Source organism: Enhydra lutris, unplaced genomic scaffold, assembly GCF_002288905.1.
Source record: "Enhydra lutris kenyoni isolate GAN:26980312 unplaced genomic scaffold, ASM228890v2 scaffoldscaffold9, whole genome shotgun sequence".
Taxonomy (NCBI): domain Eukaryota; kingdom Metazoa; phylum Chordata; class Mammalia; order Carnivora; family Mustelidae; genus Enhydra; species Enhydra lutris.
Window position 1 is genome coordinate 17,977,377 of NW_019154093.1, and position 25,366 is coordinate 18,002,742.

The 25,366-nt window shown below is 34.7% G+C and overlaps 1 protein-coding gene across 1 annotated transcript in view; it reads right to left on the reverse strand.

Annotated features, from left to right (window-relative positions):
• The window catches only part of LOC111143213 (spermatogenesis associated 6), a 142,007-nt gene that overhangs the window by 24,865 nt on the left and 91,776 nt on the right, over positions 1–25,366 (reverse strand). Inside the window, exon 11 of the mRNA XM_022496779.1 lies at positions 20,521–20,572. Within this exon, the coding sequence (XP_022352487.1) occupies positions 20,521–20,572 (52 nt within the window). The remainder of the gene's footprint in view (positions 1–20,520; positions 20,573–25,366) is intronic.

Below are 25,366 nucleotides of genomic sequence, written 5' to 3' on the forward strand. Positions count from 1 at the left end.
AGACATTTCACAATGACAAAAAGGTCAACTAATCAGAAAAAAAACCTCACCACAGTTTAAACCTGTATGCATCCAATAACACAGTTTCAGAATATGCAAAGCCTCTGGAATAACCATAATGGGGAAATAAAACCCAGAAAATACAGTGTGTTAGCAAGGCTGTAGAAAACTAGAACTCCCAACTACTGATACTGGAACACTTTGAAAAAACTTTTTGGCAGTATATTCTACATTCCTTCTTATGACCAGAAATTCCATATTAGGTATATATCCAACAGGAATACATATACATGTTAATCAAAGAACATATATAATAATATTGATAGCATTACTATTAGTATTAGCCCCAAATAAAAAGAATTAACTGATCAAGTTTGCTATTCTTACTGGAATACTATAAAGCAAAGGTTGGCAAACTATTCTTTGAAGGGCCAAACACTGTATATGTTCAGCTTTGCAAGTTATTTGTTCTTTGCCACAATTGCTCATCTCTGCTGTTGTAACTTGAGAACAGCCATAGATAATATATAAACAAATGGATCTAATTCATGTTCCAATAAAACTTTATTTAAAATTTAAAAGTCTGGAATTTGTCTGTGAACTATAGCTTACTGATTCCCACTATATGATTATAAAAAGGAAGCACATGCATGTCACAAACATAATGATCAGCAAAAGAAACTAAATACAAAAGGATGAATACATGATTCCATTTATGAAATGTTCAAAAACACATAAAACTTATCTATATGTTGTTAGATATTAGAAGGTAGGTTATGTAGTGACTGAAAAGAGGGACCAGAGGCATTTCTTGGGTTCTGGTAATGTCATGTCTCTGACCTGGATGCTGTTCACCCAAGGGTTCACTTTTTAAAAACTGTGCTATAGAATTTAGGATTAAAGTAATTATACTGAAATAAAAATTTTTTAAATTATCTAGAATAGCAGTATTAAAAAATCCATGGGAAACATCTGCAAGAAAATTAAGAGACAAGGTATTCCCATGAACTCCAAAATATCAAGAGACATTCATAAACCCCCAGTAGGTACATGAGAAGGTAACACCACCTGTGGAGGACGAATCAGAGGAAAACATTGAAGCATCTGATAAACCAAGTAAGTTCAAAGTAACAAAAAAGTATTCACTCGAAAGCTTGGTGGGTCAGTTCAGAAACTGAAACCTGAAGAGGTTTTCCCACTCTCCTAGTGATGAATACAAAGGATTTACAATAAATTCTGAAGAAGCTGGAGCAGTCTGGGAACTGTTAACTCAAAACTAACACACCAAAGTCATCTTCCAAGATAAAACTCTACACTGAGTGTAAACATCTGGAAAAAGAATTCAGGGAGCCTGGGTGGCTCAGTGGGTTAAAGCCCCTGCCTTCATCTCGAGTCACGGTCCTGGGGTCCTGGGATCAGGCCCATCAGGCTCTCCACTCTGTGGGGAGCCTGTTCCCCCCCTGCCCCACCTATCTGCCTATTTGTGATCTGTCAAATAAATAAATAAAATCTTCAAAAAATATATAAATTGAATAGGGAAGTAGAAACAAAGGAAAGAAAATTTCTATATAAGAATTGGTAGAAAAAGAAAGCCAGGAAATATCAGAAACTAAGCTGCCATACTTTTGAACAAATGAGGAAGACAGAAAAAGGAGCTCTCAAACTACACATTTAGAAATATTAATCTAAATCCTATGTCCCTTTCTAAAAATTCAGAAAAAAATAATTTTATAAAGTAATCATCATAAATGGGTTAAATTTCATAAAAAGTTTTAAGGGGGGGGAGACCAAATAAGAAGCCCTCAATGGAAGCATGCCAGAAAAGTCATGCTCACAAAACAGATGGAAAATATGTTACCTATGTCTTCATGGCCAGACAATTTGTCTTCCCAAGTGTAAATGACCTTACGAGAGAACAAGAAAAGTAGCTTCAATGTCTTTTTGATCTAGCCTCAGAAGTCATACACTGTTATTTCTTCAATAGTCTGTTGTTTGCACAGATCAGCCCTATTCACATGTTGTGGGAAGAAATTACACAGGAGTGAAAATAGCAGTAGGCAAAAAATCACTCGTAGCCATCTTTTACCTCAAGAGTTTAAAAAAATATAAATTTAAAAGAATTTAAAACAACAAGTATAAGGATCTAACTGGGCTTGAAAAGCACATAGACAGGAGAGAATCTCTTACTACAGAGATAAATAACTAAAATCTAATCAGCCGCAAATTAAAAATGCTAACTGAAGTGCAAATGAAATGGATGCCATAAAAATGAGGATGGACAAAGCAAAGGAACAAATCAGTGCTACAGAAGATAAATTCTGGAAAATAAAGAAGCTAAAAAGAGGAGGAAAACAAAGGTAATGGATCATGAAGGTAGATTTAGGGAACTCAGGGACTTATTAAACTGGAAAAACATTCATATAATAGGGAGTCCCAGAAGATGAAAATAGAGGAAAAGGGGCAGAAGGTTTATTTGAGCAAATTATAGCTGAAAACTTCCCTAATCTTGGGAAGGATACAGACATCAAAACCCAAGAAGCACAGAAAACCCCCATTAAACTCAACAAAAGCTGACCACTGCCAAGGCATATCACAGTCAAATTCACAAAATGTAGAGGCAATTAAAGACTCCTAAAAGCAGCAAGGGAAAAAATGTTCTTAACCTACAAGGGAAGACAGATCAGGTTCACAGCAGATCTATCCACAGCAACTTGGCAGGCCAGAAGAGGGTGGCAGGATATATTCAATGTGCTGAAAGGGAAAAATATGCAGCCAAGAATACTTTATCCAGAAAGGCTGTCATTCGGAATAGGAAAGAGAGTGAGTTTCCCAGACAAACAAAAACGAAGAGAGATCATAATCACTAAGCCATCCCTATAGAAATATTAAGGGGTACTCTTTTAGTGGGAAAAAAGACCAAAAGCAACAAAGACTAGAAAGGACCACAGACCATCACCAGAAACACCAACTTTACAGGTAACACAATGACACTAAATTCATACCTTTCAATAATTACTCTTAATGTAAATGGACTAAATGCTCCAATCAAAAGACAGAGGGTATCAGAATGGATTAAAAAATCCATCTAAATGCTTTCTATAAGAGACTATTTTATTATTTTATTTTAAAGATTTTATTTGACAGAAAGGTAGTGAGAGAAGGAACACAAGCAGGGAGAGTGGGAGAGGGAGAAGCAGGCTTCCCATCGAGCAGGGAGCCCAATGTGGGGCTCAATCCCATGCTAAAGGACATCAAAAGAAAGCTGGAATGGCCATACTTATATCAGACAAACTGGATTATCAAACAGAGTGTAACAGATAAAGAAGGGCATTTTATCATAATTAAGGGATCTATCCATCAAGAACATCTAACAATTATAATAGTTGTGCTCCCAAATATATAAATCAATTAATAATAAACATAAAGAAAACTCATTAATAATAATACAATAAAAGCAGAGGACTTTAACAGCCCATTTACAGCAATGGACAGATAATCTAAACAGAAAACCAATAAGGAAAGAATGGCTTTGAATGACACAATGGATCAGATGGACTTAAGAGATATATTCAGAGCATTTCATCCTAAAGGAGCAGAGTACACATTCTTTTTGGGTGCACATGGTACATTCTCCAGAATAGATCACATACTGGGCCACAAACCAGCCCTCAACAAGTATGAAAAGATCAAGATCATACCATGCATATTTTCAGACCACAACACTATGAAACTTGAACCACAAGAAAAAATTTGGAGAAACCTCAAATACATGGAGGTTAAAGAAAATCCTGTTAAAGAATGAATGGATTAACCACAAAATTAAAGAAAAAAAATAATAAAAAAACACATGGAAGCAAATAAAAACATAACAGTCCAAGACCTTTGGGATGCAGTAAAGGCAGCTCCCAAGAGGAAAGTATATTGCAATACAGGCTTATCGCAAGAAGCAAGAAAAGTCTCAAATACAAAACCTAACACTACACCTAATGGAGCTAGAAAAGGAACTGCAAATAAAGCCTAAAGCCAGCAGAAGAGGGAAATAATAAACATTAGAACAGAAATAAATGACACAGAAACAAACAAGCAAACAAAACCCCCAGAAGAACAGATCAATGACGCTAAGAGCTGGTTCCTCAAAAGAATTAATAAAGTTCATAAGCCCCTAGCCAGACTTACCAAAAGAGAAAGGGCCCAAATAGATAAAATCACAAATGAAAGAGGAGGGATAACAACCAATACCACAGAAATTCAAACAATTGTAAGAGAATACTATGAAAAATTATATGCCAACAAACTGGGCAATCTGGAAGAAACAGACAAATTCCTAGAAACTTACAAACTACCAAACTGAAACAGGAAGAAATAGAAAATTTGAACAGACCCATAACCAGAAAAAAATTGAATCAATAACCAAAAATCTCCCAACAAACAAAAATCCTGGGCCAGATGGCTTCCCAAGGGAACCCTACAACATTTAGAGAAGAATTAATACTGATTCTTCTCAAACATTCAAAAAATTAGAAATGGTAGGAAAACTTCCAAAGTCATTCTACGAGGCCAGCATTACTTGGATTCCAAAACCACACAAAGACCCCACTTAAAAAGGAGAATTATAGGTCAATATCCCTGATGCAGATGGATGCAAAAATTCTCAGTAAAATACTAGCAAATCAAATTCAATAGTACATTAAAAAAATATTCACCACAATCAAGAGGGACTTATTCCTGGACTGCAGGATTGGTTCAATATTCACAAATCAATCAATGTGATATACCACATTTATAAAAGAAAAGAAAAAAAAATATGATCTTGTCAATAAATGCAGAAAAAACATTTGATAAAATACAGCATCTATTCTTTTTTAAAATTTTTTTAAATAAACATATAATGTATTTTTATTCCCAGGGGTACAGGTCTGTGAATCACCAGGTTTACACACTTCATAGCACTCACCATAGCACATACCCTCCCCAATGTCTATAACTCCACCCCCCTCTCCCAACCCCTCTCCCCTCAGCAACCCTCAGTTTGTTTTGTGAGATTAAGAGTCACTTATGGTTTGTCTCCCTCCCGATCCCCTCTTGTTTCATTTATTCTTCTCCTACCTCCCTAACCCCCAACGTTGCATCTCTACTTCCTCATATCAGGGAGATCATATGATAGTTGTCTTTCTCCGATTGACTTATTTCACTAAGCATGATATCCTCTAGTTCCATCCATGTCATTGCAGATGGTAAGATTTCATTTCTTTTGATGGCTGCATAGTATTCCATTGTATATATATACCACATCTTCTATATCCATTCATCTGATGATGGACATCTTGGTTCTTTCCATAGTTTGGCTATTGTAGACATTGCTGCTATAAACATTAGGTGCAAGTGCCCCTTCGGATCACTATGTTTGTATCTTTAGGGTAAATACCCAGTAGTGCGATTGCTGGGTCATAGGGTAGTTCTATTTTCAAATTTTTGAGGAACCTCCATACAGCATCTATTCTTGGTAAAAACCCTCAACACAGTAAGTGTAGAAGAAACATAACTCAATGTCATTAAAGTCATACACAAAAGACCCACAGCTAATACCATCCTCAATGGGGAAAATCTGAGAGCTCTTCCTCCATGGTCAGGAACAAGACAAGGATATCCACTCTCACCATTACTATTTAACATGGTACTGGAAGTCTTAGCCTCAACAGTCAGAAAGAAAAGAAATAAAAGGTATCCAAATCAGCAAGGAAGAAGTCAAACTTTCATTATTGGCAGAAGAAATGATACACTCTGTAGAAAAATCTTAGAGACTCCACCAAAGCATTGCTAGAACTAATACATAAATTCAGCAATGTTGCAGGATATGAAATCAATGTGCAGAGATCTGTTGACCTTCTATACACCAATAATGAAGCAGCAGAAAAAGAAATCAAGAATTTACCCCACTTGTAATTGCACCAAAAACAATAAGATTCCTATGAATAAACCTAACTAAAGAGGTAAAAATAGGTACTCTCAAAACTAGAGAACACTTATAAAAGAAATTAAAGAGGACACAAAAAATCAGAAAAGCATTCCATGCTCATGGACTAGAAAAACAAACATTGTTAAAATATCTGTACTACCCAAAGCAATCTATACAAAAAATGCAATCCCTATCAAAATACCAGCATTTTCCACAGAGCTAGAACAATCAATCCTAAAATTTGTATAGAACCACAAAAGACTCCAAATAGCTTAAAAAAAAATCCTAAAAAAGAAAAATAAACCTAGAGGGGATCACGATTCTGGATTTCAAGCTATATTATACAGCTGTAGTCATTAAGACAGTATGGTACTGGCACAAAAAGAGATACATTGTTCAAATGAACAGAATTGAAAACCCATAATTGAAGCTGGACTATATGGTCAACTAATCTTCAACAAAGCAGGAAAGAATATCCAATGGAAGAAAGTCTCTTCAACAAATGGTATTGGGAAAACTGGACAGCAACATGCAGAAGAATAATACTGGACCACTTTCTTACACCACACGCAAAAGTAAATTCAAAATGGATGAAAGACCTAAATGTGAGACAGGAATCCATCAAAATTCTAGAGGAGAACACAGACAGAATCCTCTTTGAAATCAGCTGTAGCAACTTCTTCCTAGACACATTTCCAGAGGCAGGGGAAACAAAAGCAAAAATGAACATCGAGATAAAAAGCTTCTGCATAGGGATGCCTGGGTTGCTCAGTGGGTTAAAGCCTCTGCCTTCGGCTCAGGTTATGATCCCAGGGTCCTGGGATCAAGCCCCACATTGGGCTTTCTGCTCAGCAGGGAGCCTGCTTCCTCCTCTCTCTGCCTGCCCCTCTGCCTACTTGTGATCTCTGTCAAATAAATAAATAAAATCTTAAAAAAAATAGCTTCTGCACAGCAAAGGAACCAATCAACAAAACTAAAAGGCAGGTTATGGAATGGAAGAAGATATTTGCAAACAACATATCTGATACAGGGTTATTATCCAAAATCTATAAAGAACTTATCAAACTCAATATTCAAAAGACAAATAATCCAGTTAAGAAATGGGCATGGGACATGAATAGACACTTTTCCAAAGAAGACATCCAGGTGGCTAACAGATGTGTGAAAAGATGCTCAACATCACTCATCATGAGGAAATACAAATCAAAACCACAATGAGATACCACACCACACCTGTCTGAATGGCTAAAATTAACAACAAAAGAAACAACAGTTGTTGGTGAGGATGTGGAGGAAGAGGAAACCTCTTACACTGTTGGAATACAAACAGGTGCAGCCAATATGGAAAACAGTATGAATGTTCTTCAAAAAGTTAAAAATAGAACCACCCTATGATCCAGCAATTGCACTACTAGGTATTTACACAAAGGATATAAAAATACAGATCCAAAGGAGTACATGTACATGCATCCTGATATATTACAGCAGCATTATCAAAAATAGCCAAACTACAGAAAAAGTCCAAACGTCCATCGATGGATGAATGGATAAGAAGATGTGGATAAAGAAGAATATATGTGTGTATGTGTATATATACATGTACACACACACACACACACTTCTCATCCATCAAAAAGAATGAAATCTTGCCATTTGCAACAACACGGGTAGAGCTACAGTGTATTATGCTAAGTGAAAACAGTCAGTCAGATAAAGACAAATACCATATGATCTCACTTATATTTGGAATTTATATTTGGAAAGACAAATACCATATGATCTCACTTATATGAAAGAAAACAGATGAACATATGGGAGGGGGGTGAGAAGGACAGAGAGAAACCAACCATAAGATACTCTTAATGACAGGAAACAAACAGGGTTGATAGAGGGAGGTGAGTGGAGGATGGGCTAGATGACTGATAGGAATTAAAGAGGGCACTTGTGATGAGCACTGGATGTTGAGTGTTTAAGTGATGAATCACTGACTTCTACTCCAAAAACCAATATTGCACTTTATGTTAACTAAATAAAATTTAAATTGAAAAAGGAAAATTTAATTAAGAAATAAAAAAAGACAATATTCATAAAATAATGAAGAACACATGACATACATTGGTGAAAAAGTCAATCCAGAATAATCAACACATGATGCATTCTGGTATTATTAGCAAACTTCAAAAAGGAAGGGGGACAAAACACCACAATTGGATTTCCAAGCTAAAAGAGCAAGTCACTCACAAGGGGAAGAATATTGGATTTTAAACAGATTTTGACAGCAACATTCTGTGTCAAAACCAAGTAACATACTTAAAATAAAGAAAATATAAGCCAAGGATTTTTATATCCAGCCAAAGTAACTTTCAGGTACAAAGACTACAGACAAAATATCATCTTTGTGCAACTCAGGGAATATTTGTCCCATGAGCCTCCTTAGGAATCTACTAGGGAAAGAGCTTCAGACAATTGCAATGATTGGAGAAAGACATTGACATAAAATAGCAAACATTAGTTATTTACACGTAGAACTTTAAATGAAGAATATAAAGGAGAGTGTATAGTATTATAGAATATTATAATGGTATATGCTCTGAAAAGGTAGCTGAGTATAGTTATGAAAAAACAGAAAGGAGAAAAAATTCTTTAACTGTCTTCAATAATTTTATCTTCAATGGTAGTTTGTTATTTTTGTTCTGAGATCATTTTGTTACCACAGCAAATGAGGACTTGGATTATATTCTAATTTTATCACCTTGAATGCATCTGCATTCATGATTCCTGGATTACAGGATAAAGTCTACACATCTTAGCCTGGTTTTCCATGATCTGGCTCAATAAGGACCTTCTGCTTTACCTGGATTATTTCCACAAGGAGTTTTACCTAAAAACATGCATTTCTGTACAGGATAGGCTGGTAGGATTAAGTCACATTTATTCTTATTTCTGCTATTTAAAGCATCTAGGCAAAAATAATTGCTACATAGAGCAAGAGAGTGAGAAAGAGAGAATATGAAATAATCAGGCATTATGTGCTTACTGATGAAAGACAAAGCGTGACTCAATCTTTTTGTTTCTATTTAAGAGGTATTTTGAAATAAGCATATATTGACATTTTTACTCAACATAACAATCATTGTGTTCAATTATAATGTTTATTCTGTTTGTATTTAATGTACCTAATTGATATGGTTGGGTATAAATTTACTGTTTTCTATTTACCCTGCCTATTCTATAGTCTGTGTTTCCCTCTATTTCCTTATTTCTGCCAGAGGCACTAGTGTCTGGGATTTAGACATAATAGCAAAAGGACTGGGGTTTTCATTGAAGTGATCTTACATTTTCTTGAATAAAAGTGGAAATCATTTGCTCCCTTTTCACTTGGATTTTATTTTCAACTCAATCTTTCCTGATCACTGACTTTCATTAACTTGTTTGAAGTGGGTTTTCTTCATTGTTTAATGATTACCAAACTTTCAACATATTATGTTTTATTCTCCTATTAGTCAAATGTTTAATGATTCATAAAGGACTTTTTTGCTATCCCAGAATAGGTTGATATTTAAATAAAATCTTTGTGAAGTAAAAAATAAATAAATAAATAAAATCTTTTTTTTTTGTTTGTTTGTAAAATTCTTTGTGAAGTAGAAAGTAAATTTTTAAAACCCTGGTATTTATATTTAAGATTATATGTTTTTGTCTATGAGCATCCTTCAAGGAGGACCAACCTGTACTTTGATCTGACCTGTGTCCAGAGTGTGTGTTTGAGTGTGCAAATAACAATGTCTATCTCTAGTATGTTAGTATTTATTTCTGTTTCTGAGCATGTATTCTGTTGATGGATCTTATGTTTGCATGTTTCCACATGTTTATGTTTGGGCATTTATATTATCTAACTTATGTGTATCAGATTGCACTTTTTTTTTTAAGATTTTATTTATTTATTTGACAGAGATCACAAGTAGGCAGAGAGGCAGACAGATAGAGAGAGAGGTGGAAGCAGGCTCCCTGCAGAGCAGAGAGCCCGACGTGGGGCTCGATCCCAGGACACCGGGATCATGACCTGAGCCGAAGGCAGAGGCTTTAACCCACTGAGCCACCCAGGTGCCCCCAGATTGCACTTTTTGTGTTTATTTCTGTAGAGCTTAGTGGTTAAGATCAGAGAGTAAAAAGGGCACATGATGTGAGTATATGAGCACTGGGTGTTATATACAACTGATGAATTATTGAACACTACATCTGAAACTAATGATGTATTATATATTGGCTAATTGAATTTAAATGAAAAAAGAAAACAAAAAAAACCTCAATAAAAACATGCTGAAATGAAAAAAAAGTATTAATCTAGATTCAAATCTTTGTTCCAATCATCTTAAATATCTACATGACCTTATACAAGCCACTTAACTTTTCTGAGAGTTCATCTTTAAAATAGTACTCCTTAATAGTAATTACTTTATAAGATTATTGCAATGATAAAATGGAGTAACATATACAGCGTGCCTGGGATGCAGTCAACATTTAATGAACACTTATTATTTCTATGTAATCAATTTATTTTTCTCTGGAAAAACAATGACTTTACTTATTTATGCTTTCTATTCTTATATTTAATCATATACTGTGCCACATTGTTTTTTTTTACTCTTTTATATTTATTTGCTGGTTTATTAAATAATCATTGGATTATATAAATTCCTGTGGGCAGGAAATTTGCTTACATGCAAAAATCTCCAGTGTTGTATATAGTGCCAGATACAGAGCATACAGATATTTGGAGAAGAATGTTCAATATATATGAATTAACATAGGCAGAAAAATATGACTAATTTTAATAGCCTGTGTTCAGGCTCCTCTTAGTGTAAACCAATTTAAGATACTGAGATTAGTGCCCAGTTTAAGACAACTGCATTCATGTATGTATGCGTTGTGTGTGTGTGTGCATGTGCATGTGTGTAGTCTGTTTTTGTTTAAAGGCACAAGGAAGCTGCTTAAACAGTAGTACAAGTGGTGCCAAATTTCTGAGAGAATAGGTGAATTAAAGGTCTGTAAGAGACCTAAAGGTTTGTAAGAGAATAGGTGAATTAAAGTTCTTGTGTGTTCAGCATAGAATAAAATGTTGGGAATCTATGCTTTGTTCAACCACAGGTCCGCTGCTGGAAGACAGAGAAATCAGTAGGGTTTTGGCAGTCTCACTATGCTAGATGTACAAAATTAAAAACCTGAGAGGTCAAAATCCAATGAGACATGATGGGTACAAAACTGAGCTAACTATTCCCTTAAGATACTTGCAGAATGTCTGAATCAGTGCAGGGTGAAGGGACAAAAAGCTAAGCAGAAAGTATTTGAAAAGCAGAAGGGATTTTCTGCTGTGTTGCCTAAGAAGAATTATACATAGTACGCTATGGGAGGAAAGGAGCCTATAATCACATCAGCTCTTGGTTAAAAGCCCAAAGAGTTGAAATTAAGAACTTAGAATGGTTGACCTTGAACAAGGGTTTGAGCTGAGCGGTCCATCCACTTATAATGCAGATTTTTTACAGTACTATAAAAATATTTTCTCTTCCTTATGATTTTCTTAATAACATTTTCTTTTCTCTAGCTTACTTCATTGTAAGAATACAGTATATAGTACATACACAAAATGTGTTAATTGACAGTTTTATGTTACTGGTTAGACTTCTGGTCAACAGTAGGCTATCGGTAGTTAAGTTTTGGGGGGGGTCAAAAGTTATACGCAGATTTCTGTGCAAGGGGGGTGTGGAGCCTCTAAACTCTGTATTGTTTAAAGGTCAACAGTAGTTTAACTTTTTATTTTTGAATATTTAGATTTACAAAACAGTTGCAAAGAGAAAAGAGTTCTTGTACACAGGAACTTCACCCTTCACCCACGTTCTCAATATTAACATCTTATATAGCCACAGTTCATTTTGCAAAACAAAGAAATCAACATTAGTACAGTAATTAGCTACATTGCAGATTTTACTTGGAGTACACTAGTTTTTCCAGGAATGCATCTCTACTCCGGGATACAATAGAGGATACCATGGTGCTTTTGGATCATTTCTCCTCAGTCTCCTCCAATCTGTGACAAGTTTCTGTCCTTCCTTGTCTCTCATGACCTTGACGGTTTGGAAGAGTACCAGTCAGGTATTATGTATAAAGTTTCTTTATTTGATTTTGTCTGATATTTTTTCATGTTTGACTAGAGTTATGGGCTTTGGGAAACAATGTCACAGAGCAGTGCCCTTCATATCACCTGATATCAAGGAACACAGGATGTCAGCATGAGTTATCATTAGTAATGTTAACCTTGACCACTTTGTAAAGGTGGTGTCTGCCAGATTTCTCAAAGTTACAATTTCTCCTTTCCATGCTCTATTCAACAGAAACAAATCACTAAGTCTAGCCCACACTGGAGGGAGGAAGAATTAAGCTCTACCTAATGGAAGGAGCCATATCCACAATTATTATTTACAATTCTCCTATGGGGAAGATGTGTCCATTCTCCTCCTTAGTCATTCATTGTTTCACTTATATCAATATGTACTCATGGACTTTATTTTATCCTTTGGGTTATAATCCAAATATTGCTATTTATTTTGTTGCTCAAATTATTCCAGCAATGGCCATTGGGACTTCAGATTGGCTCCTGTGTTCTTTTGATATACCCCTGTCCTCCTCACTCCCCTTTCCTTTTTTTTTTTTTTTTCAGTGATTCTTCACTTTCCATACTACAAGATGTTCTTCTGTCCTAATCTATGTTTTATCTGCCCCAGCCCCAGAATCAGCTACTGCTCCAAGAGTCCTGGCAACTTTTCCTGAATACAGGTATTTAGGAACCAAGATCTGGGAGCTGGGTGTGCTCATTGCTACTGGATTGTCATTCCTTTTAGGCCCTTCTGGAGGACAACAGTAGGAAATACGGATGTGTACTAACCCAAATACACTCATATCTATATTTGAGTCAATCTATCTGCATGCATATTAAAATAAACATGAATTAAACTGTTACTTTAGACACTATTCTAACATCATAGGGTTCACCTTGTTTGTCAAATGTCTTTTCTGACAGTGAAAAACCTGGTTGTATTTATCTATGACTTCTTTACTTATTTGTTCAACTCTCATATAAATGTAAAGTATTCTTAGAATTGCTAATCCATACCCCTGTATGAAACACACTTAGCTATTAGAGCAGGGGTTGGCAAACTTCAACTCCCATGGTAATTCTGGCCCTTTGGTAAGGCCTGATATGTAAAAGTAATTTTTATCTTTACATTTAAAAGATGGGGGAAAAGGTTTCATGAAAATAACATGAAATTCACATTTTAGTGCATATGGATAAAGTTTACTTGGAATACAGACATACTAATCTGTTTACCTTGTATATGTCTGCTTTAGTGCTCTAACAGCAGAGCTGAGTAGTATGACAGGGACCCTATGGCACAATAAATATTTACTCTTGGGGCACCTGGTTGGCTCAGTTGTTAAGCATCTGCCTTCAGCTCAGATCATGATCCCGGGGTCCCAGAGTCCCGAGGTCCTGGGATTGAGCCCCACATTGGGCTCCCCACTCAGCGGGAAGCCTGCTTCTCCCTCCCCCACTGCCCCCCTGCTTGTGTTCCCTCTCTCTCTGTCAAATAAATAAATAAAATCTTAAAAAAAATTTACTCTCTGGCTCATTGCAGAAAATGTTTGCAAATCCCTGCAAAAGAATATAGTGATTAAATAGTTCTTTTTGTCTTTATCCTCACAGTATCCAACCAAAACCCTATACTCCAAAGTTATTTAGGTAAGCTAATTTATAGCTATATCTTGTATTTTTAGTACTTTTAGATTCATTTGGTATAATCTGCATTAAATCCTCAGAAGCCCAAACATCACACTTGATGTTTTTTCTTTTATTTTTTTCTCTCTCTCTGATGTACATTTCCGGTAGTTTTGACAAATGCATAAAGTCACATGTCAACAACTTCAGTACCTATCAGCTCCAACATCCTAAAAATCTCTCTGTGAGCCTGGTTTATTTGTAGTCAACCTCTCATGCCTCCCCTATACTTTGCTATTTCAGCAATATCATATAAATAAAATCATACAATATGTAGCTTTGGAGTTCTAACTTCTTTCATTTAGCAAACTGAATTTAAGACTAACCATGTTGTTGTATGAATTTATAGCTCACATTTAAAAACAAAATGATGTATTATTTTAGAGAGGGGGGAGGGACAAGCAGAAAGGGAGAGAGACAATATCAAAAAGATTCCTCACTGAGCACGGAGCCTGATGCAGGGTTTGATCCCATGACCCTGAGGATCATGACATGAACCAACATCAAGAGTTGGACACTTAACTGACGGCCACCTGGTACCCCTATAGCTCACTCTTTTTCATTGCTGAGTTATAGTCTATTGAATAGCTATACCATTATTTGACCTTCATTTGTCTTTGAAGAGTATATTGGTTGCATCTAATTTTGGGCAATTACAAATATACTTACTATAAACATTCATGTACAGGTTTTCCTGTGATAATAAGTTTTCAGTTCATTTGGGTAAATACTTAAGGGTAGGATTGCTGGGTTGTATGATAAGTGTATTTAACCTTATACAAAACGGCCAAGCTGTCTTGTGGCTATAACCATTGGGCTTTCCCACCAGCACTGAATGAGAATTCCTATTGCTCCATATCCTTCACAGCATTTATGAACATAAGTTTTTTTGGGGTTTTTGTTTCTTTTTAACAATTCTAATAGGTAGCAGTGATATCTCATTGCCATTTTAATTTGCATTTCTATAATGATTATTGAGCATCTTTTCATGTTTATGTGGTGAAATGTCTGTTCAGATACATTGCCCATTTTTATTTGGGTTCTTTATTTTCTTGCAATTGAATTTGAAGAGGATTTTTTAAAAATTCTGGATAAAAATCCTTAATTATATTTGTGATTTGCAAATATTTTCATCCAGACTATGACATGTCATTCTATTAACATTGTCTTTCATAGATCAAAAATTTCTATTTTTCATCAAGTTCACTTTATCAATTTTTTAATGGATCATGGGTTTGCTGTCATATCTTAAAAGTAATTTACAAATATAAATTAAATAGATTTTTCTACTATGTTTTAGGTCTATGATCTATTTTTAAATGTGCATTTTTAAAAATCGAGAACCATGCATTGAAAAGACAACAAATGCAAAGTCTTTAGTTGATTTTGTACTTTTGTCAAAACTCAGTAGACAGTTTTGACGTGGGTCTATCTCTGGGGTATCTATTCTATTCCTTTGACATATGTGTCTACTGTTTAGTCAACAACACAATGTCTTCATTCTTGTGCTTTATAGTAAGTCTTAAAATTAGGCAGAGGGTCCTTCAACTTTGTTCATTTTCAGAATTGTTTTTGTTTTTTTCAATTTCCTTTGTTCCTTCCATATATATTTTAGAATCAGCTTGGCAATTTCTATTAAAAAGTTTGATAGGGTTTTAATTATGATTGCACTGAATCTAGAGATCAGATTGGGGAAAACTGACATCTTCATATGGAGTCCTCCAATCTGTGAACATGGTGTAGCTCTTCATTTAGTTCTATCTTCTTTGATTGTTTCCAACAGCATTTTGTAGTTCTCAGAATGCAAATGCTGCAATATTTTGTTAGGATTATACCTAAGGACTTCAATTTCAGGTGCTACTGTAAATGGTGCGGATTTCCTAATCTAAAATTCCAACTATTCATTTCAGATATATAGGAAAAAATGGACTTTCTTCATATTTTGTGACCTTGCTAACCTCATTTATTAGTTCTGGGAGCCTTTCTGGAGACCCTGTGGAATTTTCTGCAAAATCATATCCTCTGCAAATATAAGGTATTTTTTCCTTATTTTCCAATCTGTATCCCTTTTATTTCTTTTTCTTATCTTCCTGCATTGTCTAAAACTCCCAGTATGATGTTAAAGGAATGTTAAGAGAGGGCAACCTTGTTTCTGAATTTAGGGGAAAATATTCAGTCTTTCACCATTAAGTATAAAGTGTTAGCTGTAGGTTTTCAAAGACGCTCTTCATTAGATTGATAAAGTTCCCTTCTACCTCAATTTTACTAAGAATGTTTATCAAGAATAGAGTTTGATTTTGTTAGATACTTGTTCTGTGCTTACTGAAATGACATACAGAAGAAATATGCTTTTTCTTATTTAACCCATCAGTAAGATGAACTTATATTACATTTCTAGAAGGAGACCACTTGATTATGATATACTTTCATTTTTATAAATGGATGGATTTGATTTGCTAGTGTGTTGTTGAGGATTTCTGCATATATGTTCATGACGGATTCTGGTCTGTATTTTTCTTTTCTTTTAATGTCATTGTCTGACTGATATTAGGGAAAATACTGATCTCATTAAAAGGTTTTCCTTTTACTTTCTGTCTGGTAAGACAGAAATCTTCTTAAAGATTTGGTGGAATTCACCAGAGAAACCATCCGGGTCTGGTGTTTTCTTTTATGTAAGATTCTTAACTTCAAATTCAATTTCTTTAATAGATATGCAACTGTTGCGATTATCAATTTCTTCTTGAGTTAGTTTTGGTACTTTATGTCTTTCAAAAAATTCTTGAAAGTTATGTCTTTCATAAAATTTCAAATAGTTTTAACATCAATATAAACACAAGACAGGATTAGCAGATTAGAGGACATTTCTAATGAAAGTATCCAAATTAGAGAGGAAAAAAAAGGAATTAAAAATATCTAAAAAAAGCACAAGATACATATGAGTCTAAAAATCTAAAAAATCTTCTTTTTTTTTTTAAAGATCTTATTTATTTATTTGACAGACAGAGATCATAAGTAGGCAAGAAGCAGGCAGAGAGAGAGAGGAGGAAGCTGGCTCCCTGCTGAGCAGAGAGCCCAATGTGGGGCTTGATCCCAGGACCCTGGGATCATGACCTGAGCCGAAGGCAGAGGCTTTAACCCACTGAGCCACCCAGGCGCCCCTAAAAAATCTTCTATAAGTCTAAACATCTAATGTAAGTATAACTGGGAGTTCCAGAAAAACAGATAATGGGGCATAAGAACGCGTTAAAGAAAGAATGGCTACGGGTTTTCCAAAACTAATGGAAAATATCAACCTACAAATTTAGGAAGCTCTGAAAACTTAACATAGAATCAATCCAAGAATACCAAATGTAGGTATATAATAGTAAAATTACTAGACACAAAGTTGAGGAGTAAATCTTAAATACAACAGAGAGGGGAAAAATTCCCATATTACCTCAAAGGTGTAATAGCTTACTTTCTAAGACATACAAAAAAAAGCGAGAAGACAGTGGAATAGCTTCTTTAAAACACCAAAGAAAATAACTACCAACCAACCAACTACCAACCAACCAACCATTCATCTATATCCAATAAAATCAACCCCCATAAAATTAAAACCAAGATGTTTTCAAACAAAATCAGAATTCATAGCCAGGAGAATATCATAAAAGAAGTATTAAAGGCAGAAGGAAAATGACTGTAGAATCCATATGGGAACATGGAATTGCAGGAAAGAAAGAAGAATAATAGAAAGCCTAAATAAGGGGCTAACTTGAATAAACATTACTATATAAATAAAATTAATTTCTTGTGTGTTTTATATATGTAGACTTAAAATACATGACAAAAATATGCAAAAAAGAGGGCAGGTTAAAAAGGTTAGATATTTTAGGGCCCCATTATAAGGGAGAGGTCAATGAAAAAATAATTTGTCATGTATACATGTTGAAATCTGTAGAGCAACCAGTAACAGAAAAGTTAAAAATAAATAACAAATAAAAAGGAAAGTAAGTTATAAAAAATACTAATCCAAACCAAAGCCACATCAATTTATATAAAAGTTCAAGATTTTAATTCTTCAAAAAAACCTTGTGCTACTACTCACAAGATATGCACTTCAAATATATTGATAAAAACAAAAAGTGGAAAAATATATACCATGCCAAGACTAGCCAAAAGAAAGACTAGCCAAAAGAAAGCCATTGTAACTCTACAGTATCAGATCAAATGTACTGTCACACAGGAATATTGCTAGAAAGGAAGAGATGAAGGACCTTCATAACAAAAGGTTCATATCACAGTCTGAAATCTGTATCCCAGGAATGACATAGCTCCAAATATATAAAATTAACATAACTAGAAAGAAATATATATTTTTTAAAGATTATTTATTTAGGGGCGCCTGGGTGGCTCAGTGGGTTAAGCCACTGCCTTCGGCTCAGGTCATGATCTCAGAGTCCTGGGATCGAGCCCCGCATCGGGCTCTCTGCTCTCTAGGGGAGCCTGCTTCCTCCTCTCTCTCTGCCTGCCTCTCTGCCTGCTTGTGATCTGTCAAATAAATAAATAAAATCTTTAAAAAAAAAAAAAAAAATTAAAAAAAAAAAAAAAGATTATTTATTTATTTGACAGAAAGAGATCACAAGTAGTCAGAGAGGCAGGCAGAGAGAGAAGGGGAAGCAGGCTCCCCGCTGAGCAGAGAGCCCGATGCAGGGTTCGATCCCAGGACCCTGAGATCATGACCTGAGCCAAAGTCAGAGGCTTAACCCACTGAGCCACCCAGGCGCCCCTAGAAAGAAATCTTCGTTGGGACTTGATACCTATCTATCATATACAGAAAAAATAATTTTCATCAGATCATATATTTAAATGGGAAAGAAAGCCTTTAGAGGAAAACATAGGAGAAAGTCTTAAAGTACACAAAATTTCTAAAAATGTTAACAAAAAACCATAATGAATTGAATTCATTAGGATATAGAATTTTACATCAAAGACGTCATTAAGAGAATAAAAAGGCAAGGCACAGAGTGAGAAAAGACAATTAAAAAACATACAATTAAAAATTCATGTCAAGGATCTATATGGAACTCAACAAAAAAACCAAAAGGAGACAATTCAGTACAAAAATTGGCAAATGACTTGAACAAGTACTCACAAAAGAGAATAGCAAAAGGCCAATAAGTATACCCATTAGTCATCAGGAAATAGCAAACTGGAACCATCATATGACAAACTACTTCTTACCAAAAGGCCAAAATGAAAACACACACAGGCACACGCACACACACACACACACACACACACACACACACCCCAATCAAGTAACGGTAAGGATGTGGAGCAAGTATAACTCTCACACCCAGGTTGTTAAAATCACTTGAAAAATTCTGTGACAGCACCTTCTAAAGCTGCATGTACACATACCCTATGACTGGGCAATTGCAAATGGGAAGAATACATACACACCCAAATAACAATACATACATACCTCAATAAGAAGAATACAATGATACCCAAATTATGCATAAAATGCTTATAGCAGGTCTATAATAGCCCAAACCAGAAACAACCCAAATGTCCATCAACAGAGGAATAAATAAGTTAGCAGTAGTATTTTCATAATAAAATACAATATAGCAGCAAAAGTGAAGAACTATTGCTAAATATAATGTCTGTAGTACAAAAAGTCTGAATTGTGAAGTCAAAGTGAAACAAGTCAGAGAAAAAAGTAGATACTGTAGGATTTCATTTATATAAAGATTAAAACACACGACACTAATCTTGCTATTAAAAGTTAGGAGAATGTTTATCCTTGGAGTGAAAGTAGCTGAGAGAGAAGAGAAGTTTCTGCAGAGCTGATTTTTTTTTTCTTGACTTGGGAGATGGTTTACACAGAAGTGTGCTGATTTTATTGCAATTCATAAAGTTGTTACTTATGATTTGTATCTTTTCCATATGTATACTGTACTTTGAAAACAAGCTTAATTTAAAAACAGTATGCATATAGAAACTTAAAACTGTACAAACTGATGGAATGTCACATAATCCAGTCACATCATCAGGACCAAGCCTAGTACCCAACATGACACTCATGATAAATGATTGTTTCTTAAACTACTGAATGAAACAAACAAACAAAAAAATCAAACACAAAAAGAATATACTGTAATTATTCCCCAGCTGTCCTTCATAAATGTTTATTTGCCTTACCTCAGAAAATATTCTCATATTGACGTTCTCTAGTATTAAACCCAGTAAACCTGACCTGCTCTTTTCCTCTTTTAAATTTTTAATTAACACAAAAATCAGTTCAGAAACTGCTTCAAAATAATTATATCTCACCCCATGTCCCCTTGTTCTACCATTTAGAATAAAAACTATTTGTGGGAACTGGAATTTTTACTAGGCCACAAAACAAGTCTTTGTTTGAAGGCTATGAAATAATTATTATAAAGTCACTACTTACTATGAGATAATTATTAGTAACATTGTTTAGAGTTCAGATGATGTCAAACATTTCGCATAATGACTCAGGTCAAGCAGGAAGCTAGAGATTTTGCCTTTAGCAAAACCCCTGACTTCTGTCAAATGGAGGTTGTATCTTTTTTTCTTCTCTTTCCAGTGATTAACTATTACAAGCTTTAAGCATCTTCACTGGTTTTCTTGCCCAATTAGAAAAGGCCTTCAAGAGAAAATTTTAGAAACTAACATATAAATGTCTTTGATGAGCCTGATGTGATTTCAAGACATTTTTTACCCGGTCATGGATCTCATCGCAGTTTGAAGGTGAACACCAATCAGAATGGAATCTGTGGGCATAAAAAACAAAGGTGACTTGTAGCCAGAGGGAGAGAAAAATTAATCTTTTCAAATGCCAGACACAGAAAGTCATTTTCCCCTTATCCTTGTGTGATAACACGGAAAGATTAAAATGGCATATTTTCTTCATTGACCAAGGATGAGAGGCAGATGTAAAATCAGGTACTGGTTCTCTGCAGTAGTATTGAGTCTTCATAATACATGTAATAGTCTTAATAAAGTTTGGTGTGAATCAGAGAGAGCATACCTATATATCTGACCATTTTAATGATTTCCTTACATAAGTCTTCAGAATTTATCAATAAATAAAGATACAGATGTTCAGATTAGAACAATAATTCCATGTATAGTGCCTTTAAAATTAGTTCTTATTTATTTATAATCCCATTCTCTTAAATTATGTGGGAAAAATTCCTTTCTGTATACAGAAAAATAAAACTAGTTTTATGAAATGAAGCAAAATGTTTAAATAGATGAAAATATTTAGAATCCAAACATGTTCTTACTCTCTCATAATACAGAGGAACATAAAAATCGAATAATCCCCTCTCAGCACAGATATCACTCCCTTAGTCTCTTCTGTGTGTGTGTGTGTGTGTGTGTGTTTAAAGTGAATACTGAAAAACAGGAAAGGAAAATGTGGCTTTTATTAAAATCTGAGTTTTGGAATTACAGAAGAAATAAAGTAACCATTCTTCTTTCTAATGTCCTTCCCAAACTCAAAACTGGCATTTGTTTAACTAAGCTAGTTTATATTTACCTTATAAAAGGAATAATGAATATGTATATCTCCAGGTCCACCTGATTATAATTCATCTATATCAAATGTTATTGATAATTCCTTCATAAAGGAATGGGTACTAAAATGCTAAGTGCTTACATCTTTGCCTTTTTTTCTCCCAGCTTGTTCTTGCAAAGTTATAAATTTATATGTTTATACAAAGTATAAACTATTAAGCAGGAAAAATGATTTATATAATCTGTTTCAAAGAACGCTATCAATAATGGATGATCAACTATATCTAAATTTTAATATCCTACATTTGTAAAAGGAAGTGTTACTGCATCTACACAAATATATTGTCTGACTTAGTTATTTGCTACATATGTAACCCATTTTGAAAATCTGAGATCCAAATATGCAGTTCCAAGAGGATCCCTTCAGTATACTATTCGAGGATCCACTAGTCTGTGCTGTGGTATAAGAAATGACTACCTAACTATATTTAACTTCATTTACAAAATTCAAAACCATAAGCATGATTAAAAGGAATATCAGCTTCTTTTTAATTAGATTTGCTAGTATTTCTAAGTCTGATTTTAGTAATAACTCTACAGCCTAATACAAATGATAAACCATAATATTAATATTTATACTTGGAGGAGAACACTGTTTCTGAAATGTAACACTTATAATAAAAATTGCAACCATTTTATGTGTGTTAACTCTATTGGAGATATTTTTTTAAATGGGCTTAAAGCAAAAAGCACCTTCACTATAAATAAATTCATTTGCTTACAGTCACTAATAGAGTTTTTGAAAGTCTGTTTATTCACATACATGATTAAGGAGTCAACATTTTACAGTAATCTTAGAGGAAAACTTATTTCATCTTAATGAATAATTACCAAGATAATCTCCTATAGCTATATATTCTGTCACACTCCTAATTTTGCTGGGGATGTACAATCTACTTAAAATTGTGTACTGATTCCACTGGATTTTATAAACACCCTGTAAGTATACTGCTCAGTGACCTAAAAAGCCATATCAAGAACGTCTTATATTTAAAGGTGTGGTACTGTGTGTGCTAAAAAGGATCAAATGTTTTTCTTCCTAGTAATATGTCCTATAGACATTTTAATTTCTTTGATGAGTAAATCTGAATCTTTTTTGGAACATACTCTCAAAGTAGAGGTGTTCTACTTTAGTGCAAGTAGAAAAGTTTATCCATCCTAAGGCATATCCCAATATAAATTTATTAACTTATTTAGATGAATTTAAAACTAAAATGTCATTATATTCTTTTATTTTAGACGCACCTCAACCTTCCTCAAGTGATAGGTGAAATGGTCATTTTTTTTTTTTTTGGTTTTATTTATTTATTTATTTATTTTAATCATTTTTTAAAATTTATTTTTAGCATAACAGTATTCATTGTTTTTGTACCACAACCAGTGTTCCATGCAGTCCGTGCCCTCTCTAATACCCACCACCTGGTTCCCCCAACCTCCCACCCCCCCCACCTCTTCAGACCCTTCAGATTGTTTTTCAGAGTTCATAGTCTCTCATGTTTCACCTCCCCTTCCAATTTCCCCCAACTGCCTTCTCCTAACTCCCCATGTCCTCCATGCTATTTGTTATGCTCCACAAATAAGTGAAACCATATTATAATTGACTCTCTCTGCTTGACTTATTTCACTCAGCATAATCTCTTCCAGTCCCGTCCATGTTGCTACAAAAGTTGGGTATTCATCCTTTCTGATGGAGGCATAATACTCCATAGTGTATGTGGACCACATCTTCCTTATCCATTCGTCCGTTGAAGGGCATCTTGGTTCTTTCCACAGTTTGGCGACTGTGGCCATTGCTGCTATAAACATTGGGGTACAGATGGCCCTTCTTTTCACTACATCTGTATCTTTGGGGTAAATACCCAGTAGTGCAATAGCAGGGTCATAGGGAAGTTCTATTTTTAATTCTTGAGGAATCTCCACACTGTTCTCCAAAGAGGCTGCACCAACTTGCATTCCCACCAACAGTGTAAGAGGGTTCCCCTTTCTCCATATCCCCTCCAACACATGTTGTTTCCTGTCTTGCTAATTTTGGCCATTCTAACTGGTGTAAGGTGATATCTCAATGTGGTTTTAAAATTAAAACCACATTGAAATGGTCATGTTTAAGATTAGAGCTATTCATTTCCTTCTAGAAAAGAACTATATCTATTACCAACCATCATGATAAATGTACAAATGCCGCTCATTACTAGAAGCCATCACCTCCACTGGAATATGAAAAAGGGACAGTTGACTTTAGCTCACCTCAGCGAAGACTTTTTGAGTATAGCCTCAATGAAGAATTTATCAAATTGGGAAGACAGGCTTCAAAAGCTGGGACAAAATTACAGGTAAGAATAAAATAACATGGGACTAAAATTCATATTGTACTACAGTGGTAGACAACTGGAGAACTGTGCAAAATAGAAAAATAAAACAATGTTTATAAAAACATATCCAAGGAGATATGAGTAAAAATTTCTTGAAAATCTACAGAGATGGCAAAGAACCTAATGAATAAAATCACAAGTGCTTAATTCTAAAAGTACAGAAAAAGAGAGTAGCACTGACCGCACATCTGAACAGACATGGAAATTAAAGTCCCCTGACAACTGAGACACAAGTTACCAGACTTCAGCAGGAAAATCTCTCTTCAAAAGTCTCTCTTGAACTTTAAAGCCTACAGAAACATAAATACGTATCTCTCTCTGTAAATACAAAGATGCATCTTTTAATCTATCTGTCCTATCTATGAACTCCATAATACCTCAGGCAGGATTCTATTGGCCTAGAAGCAACATTAATCAAAATTCCCCATTTCAGGGTTAGGGTCTCCAGCAGACCTCCAAACATCCATCTGAATGCTTACAGGGCAAATGAGGAAAACAGACAAATCTATCTCTTCAGAAGAGAGATGCTTTAATACAGCTTCCAAACTGATACACTCTTGCTCAGATCATCAGTTTTGAGATGAACTTTCTGACAGACTATACATTTAGTTTGAATTTTGTCAATTATGTCCGACAGTTGTAACAAGCCGTACAAATTTAGTGTGTTACATTAGCTTTTTTACACCATCTGTAAAGATAGATTTTATTTCCATTTGTTGATAGCATTTCTCTTAGGTGTTCAAATTTCTATAAAATTTTTTAACTATCTAGGGTTTTGTTTTTTTTTAATTTATGACGACTCTGTTTTCTATGTTACTATTAGTGAGTGAGGCAAGGAATTTCCAACTTGAATTTAACAATGACAAAAACCGATAAAGAGGAATTATTTCTTTCACATTCAATTGTAACAAGTGTCTAACTTTGGTTGCCCAAGGTTTTTTAGAGGGACAGCTGGAATCTTTACATGGTTAACATTTCCTGGGGAGTTGGGGAGGGGTTATTTGAGGAAATCAGGTACCATATACCAACGATATATGGCATCATCATTACCACTAAAAGGAAAGTATAACCTATGCTATTTTTATGCATTAGCCATATTCATATGTTAAATCCCTACGAATCTCTTGAAAACAAACCAACGTGTGCTATTTTTCACTTTCATGAATTACAGTATTTAAAGATTTTATTTATTTATTTATTTATTTGAGAGACAGAGAGAGGGAAAGAGACAGCATGAGAGGGGAGAGGTCAGAGGGAGAAGTAGACTCCCTGCCAAGCAGGGAGCCCGATGTGATACTCGATCCTGGGACTCCAAGATCATGACCTGAGCCGAAGGCAGTCGCTTAACCAACTGAGCCACCCAAGTGCCCCTGAATTAGTATTTAATTAGGGTTTAAGTGACTCTAATTAATAAACTCACCAATAACTAATAAACTTACTTCAAGAGGACTGGGTTGGGGAGGAGTATCTAGTGCCATATAATATGTATTATGTCATGTTCTAAACAAAAATTAAGCCCTTTAATAAAAGATCAAATTATACTTGTATGAATAATCATTTCACATACATAATTGTTGCCTTGTCTTTTCTAATGACGATTATTCAAAAAAATTAGTA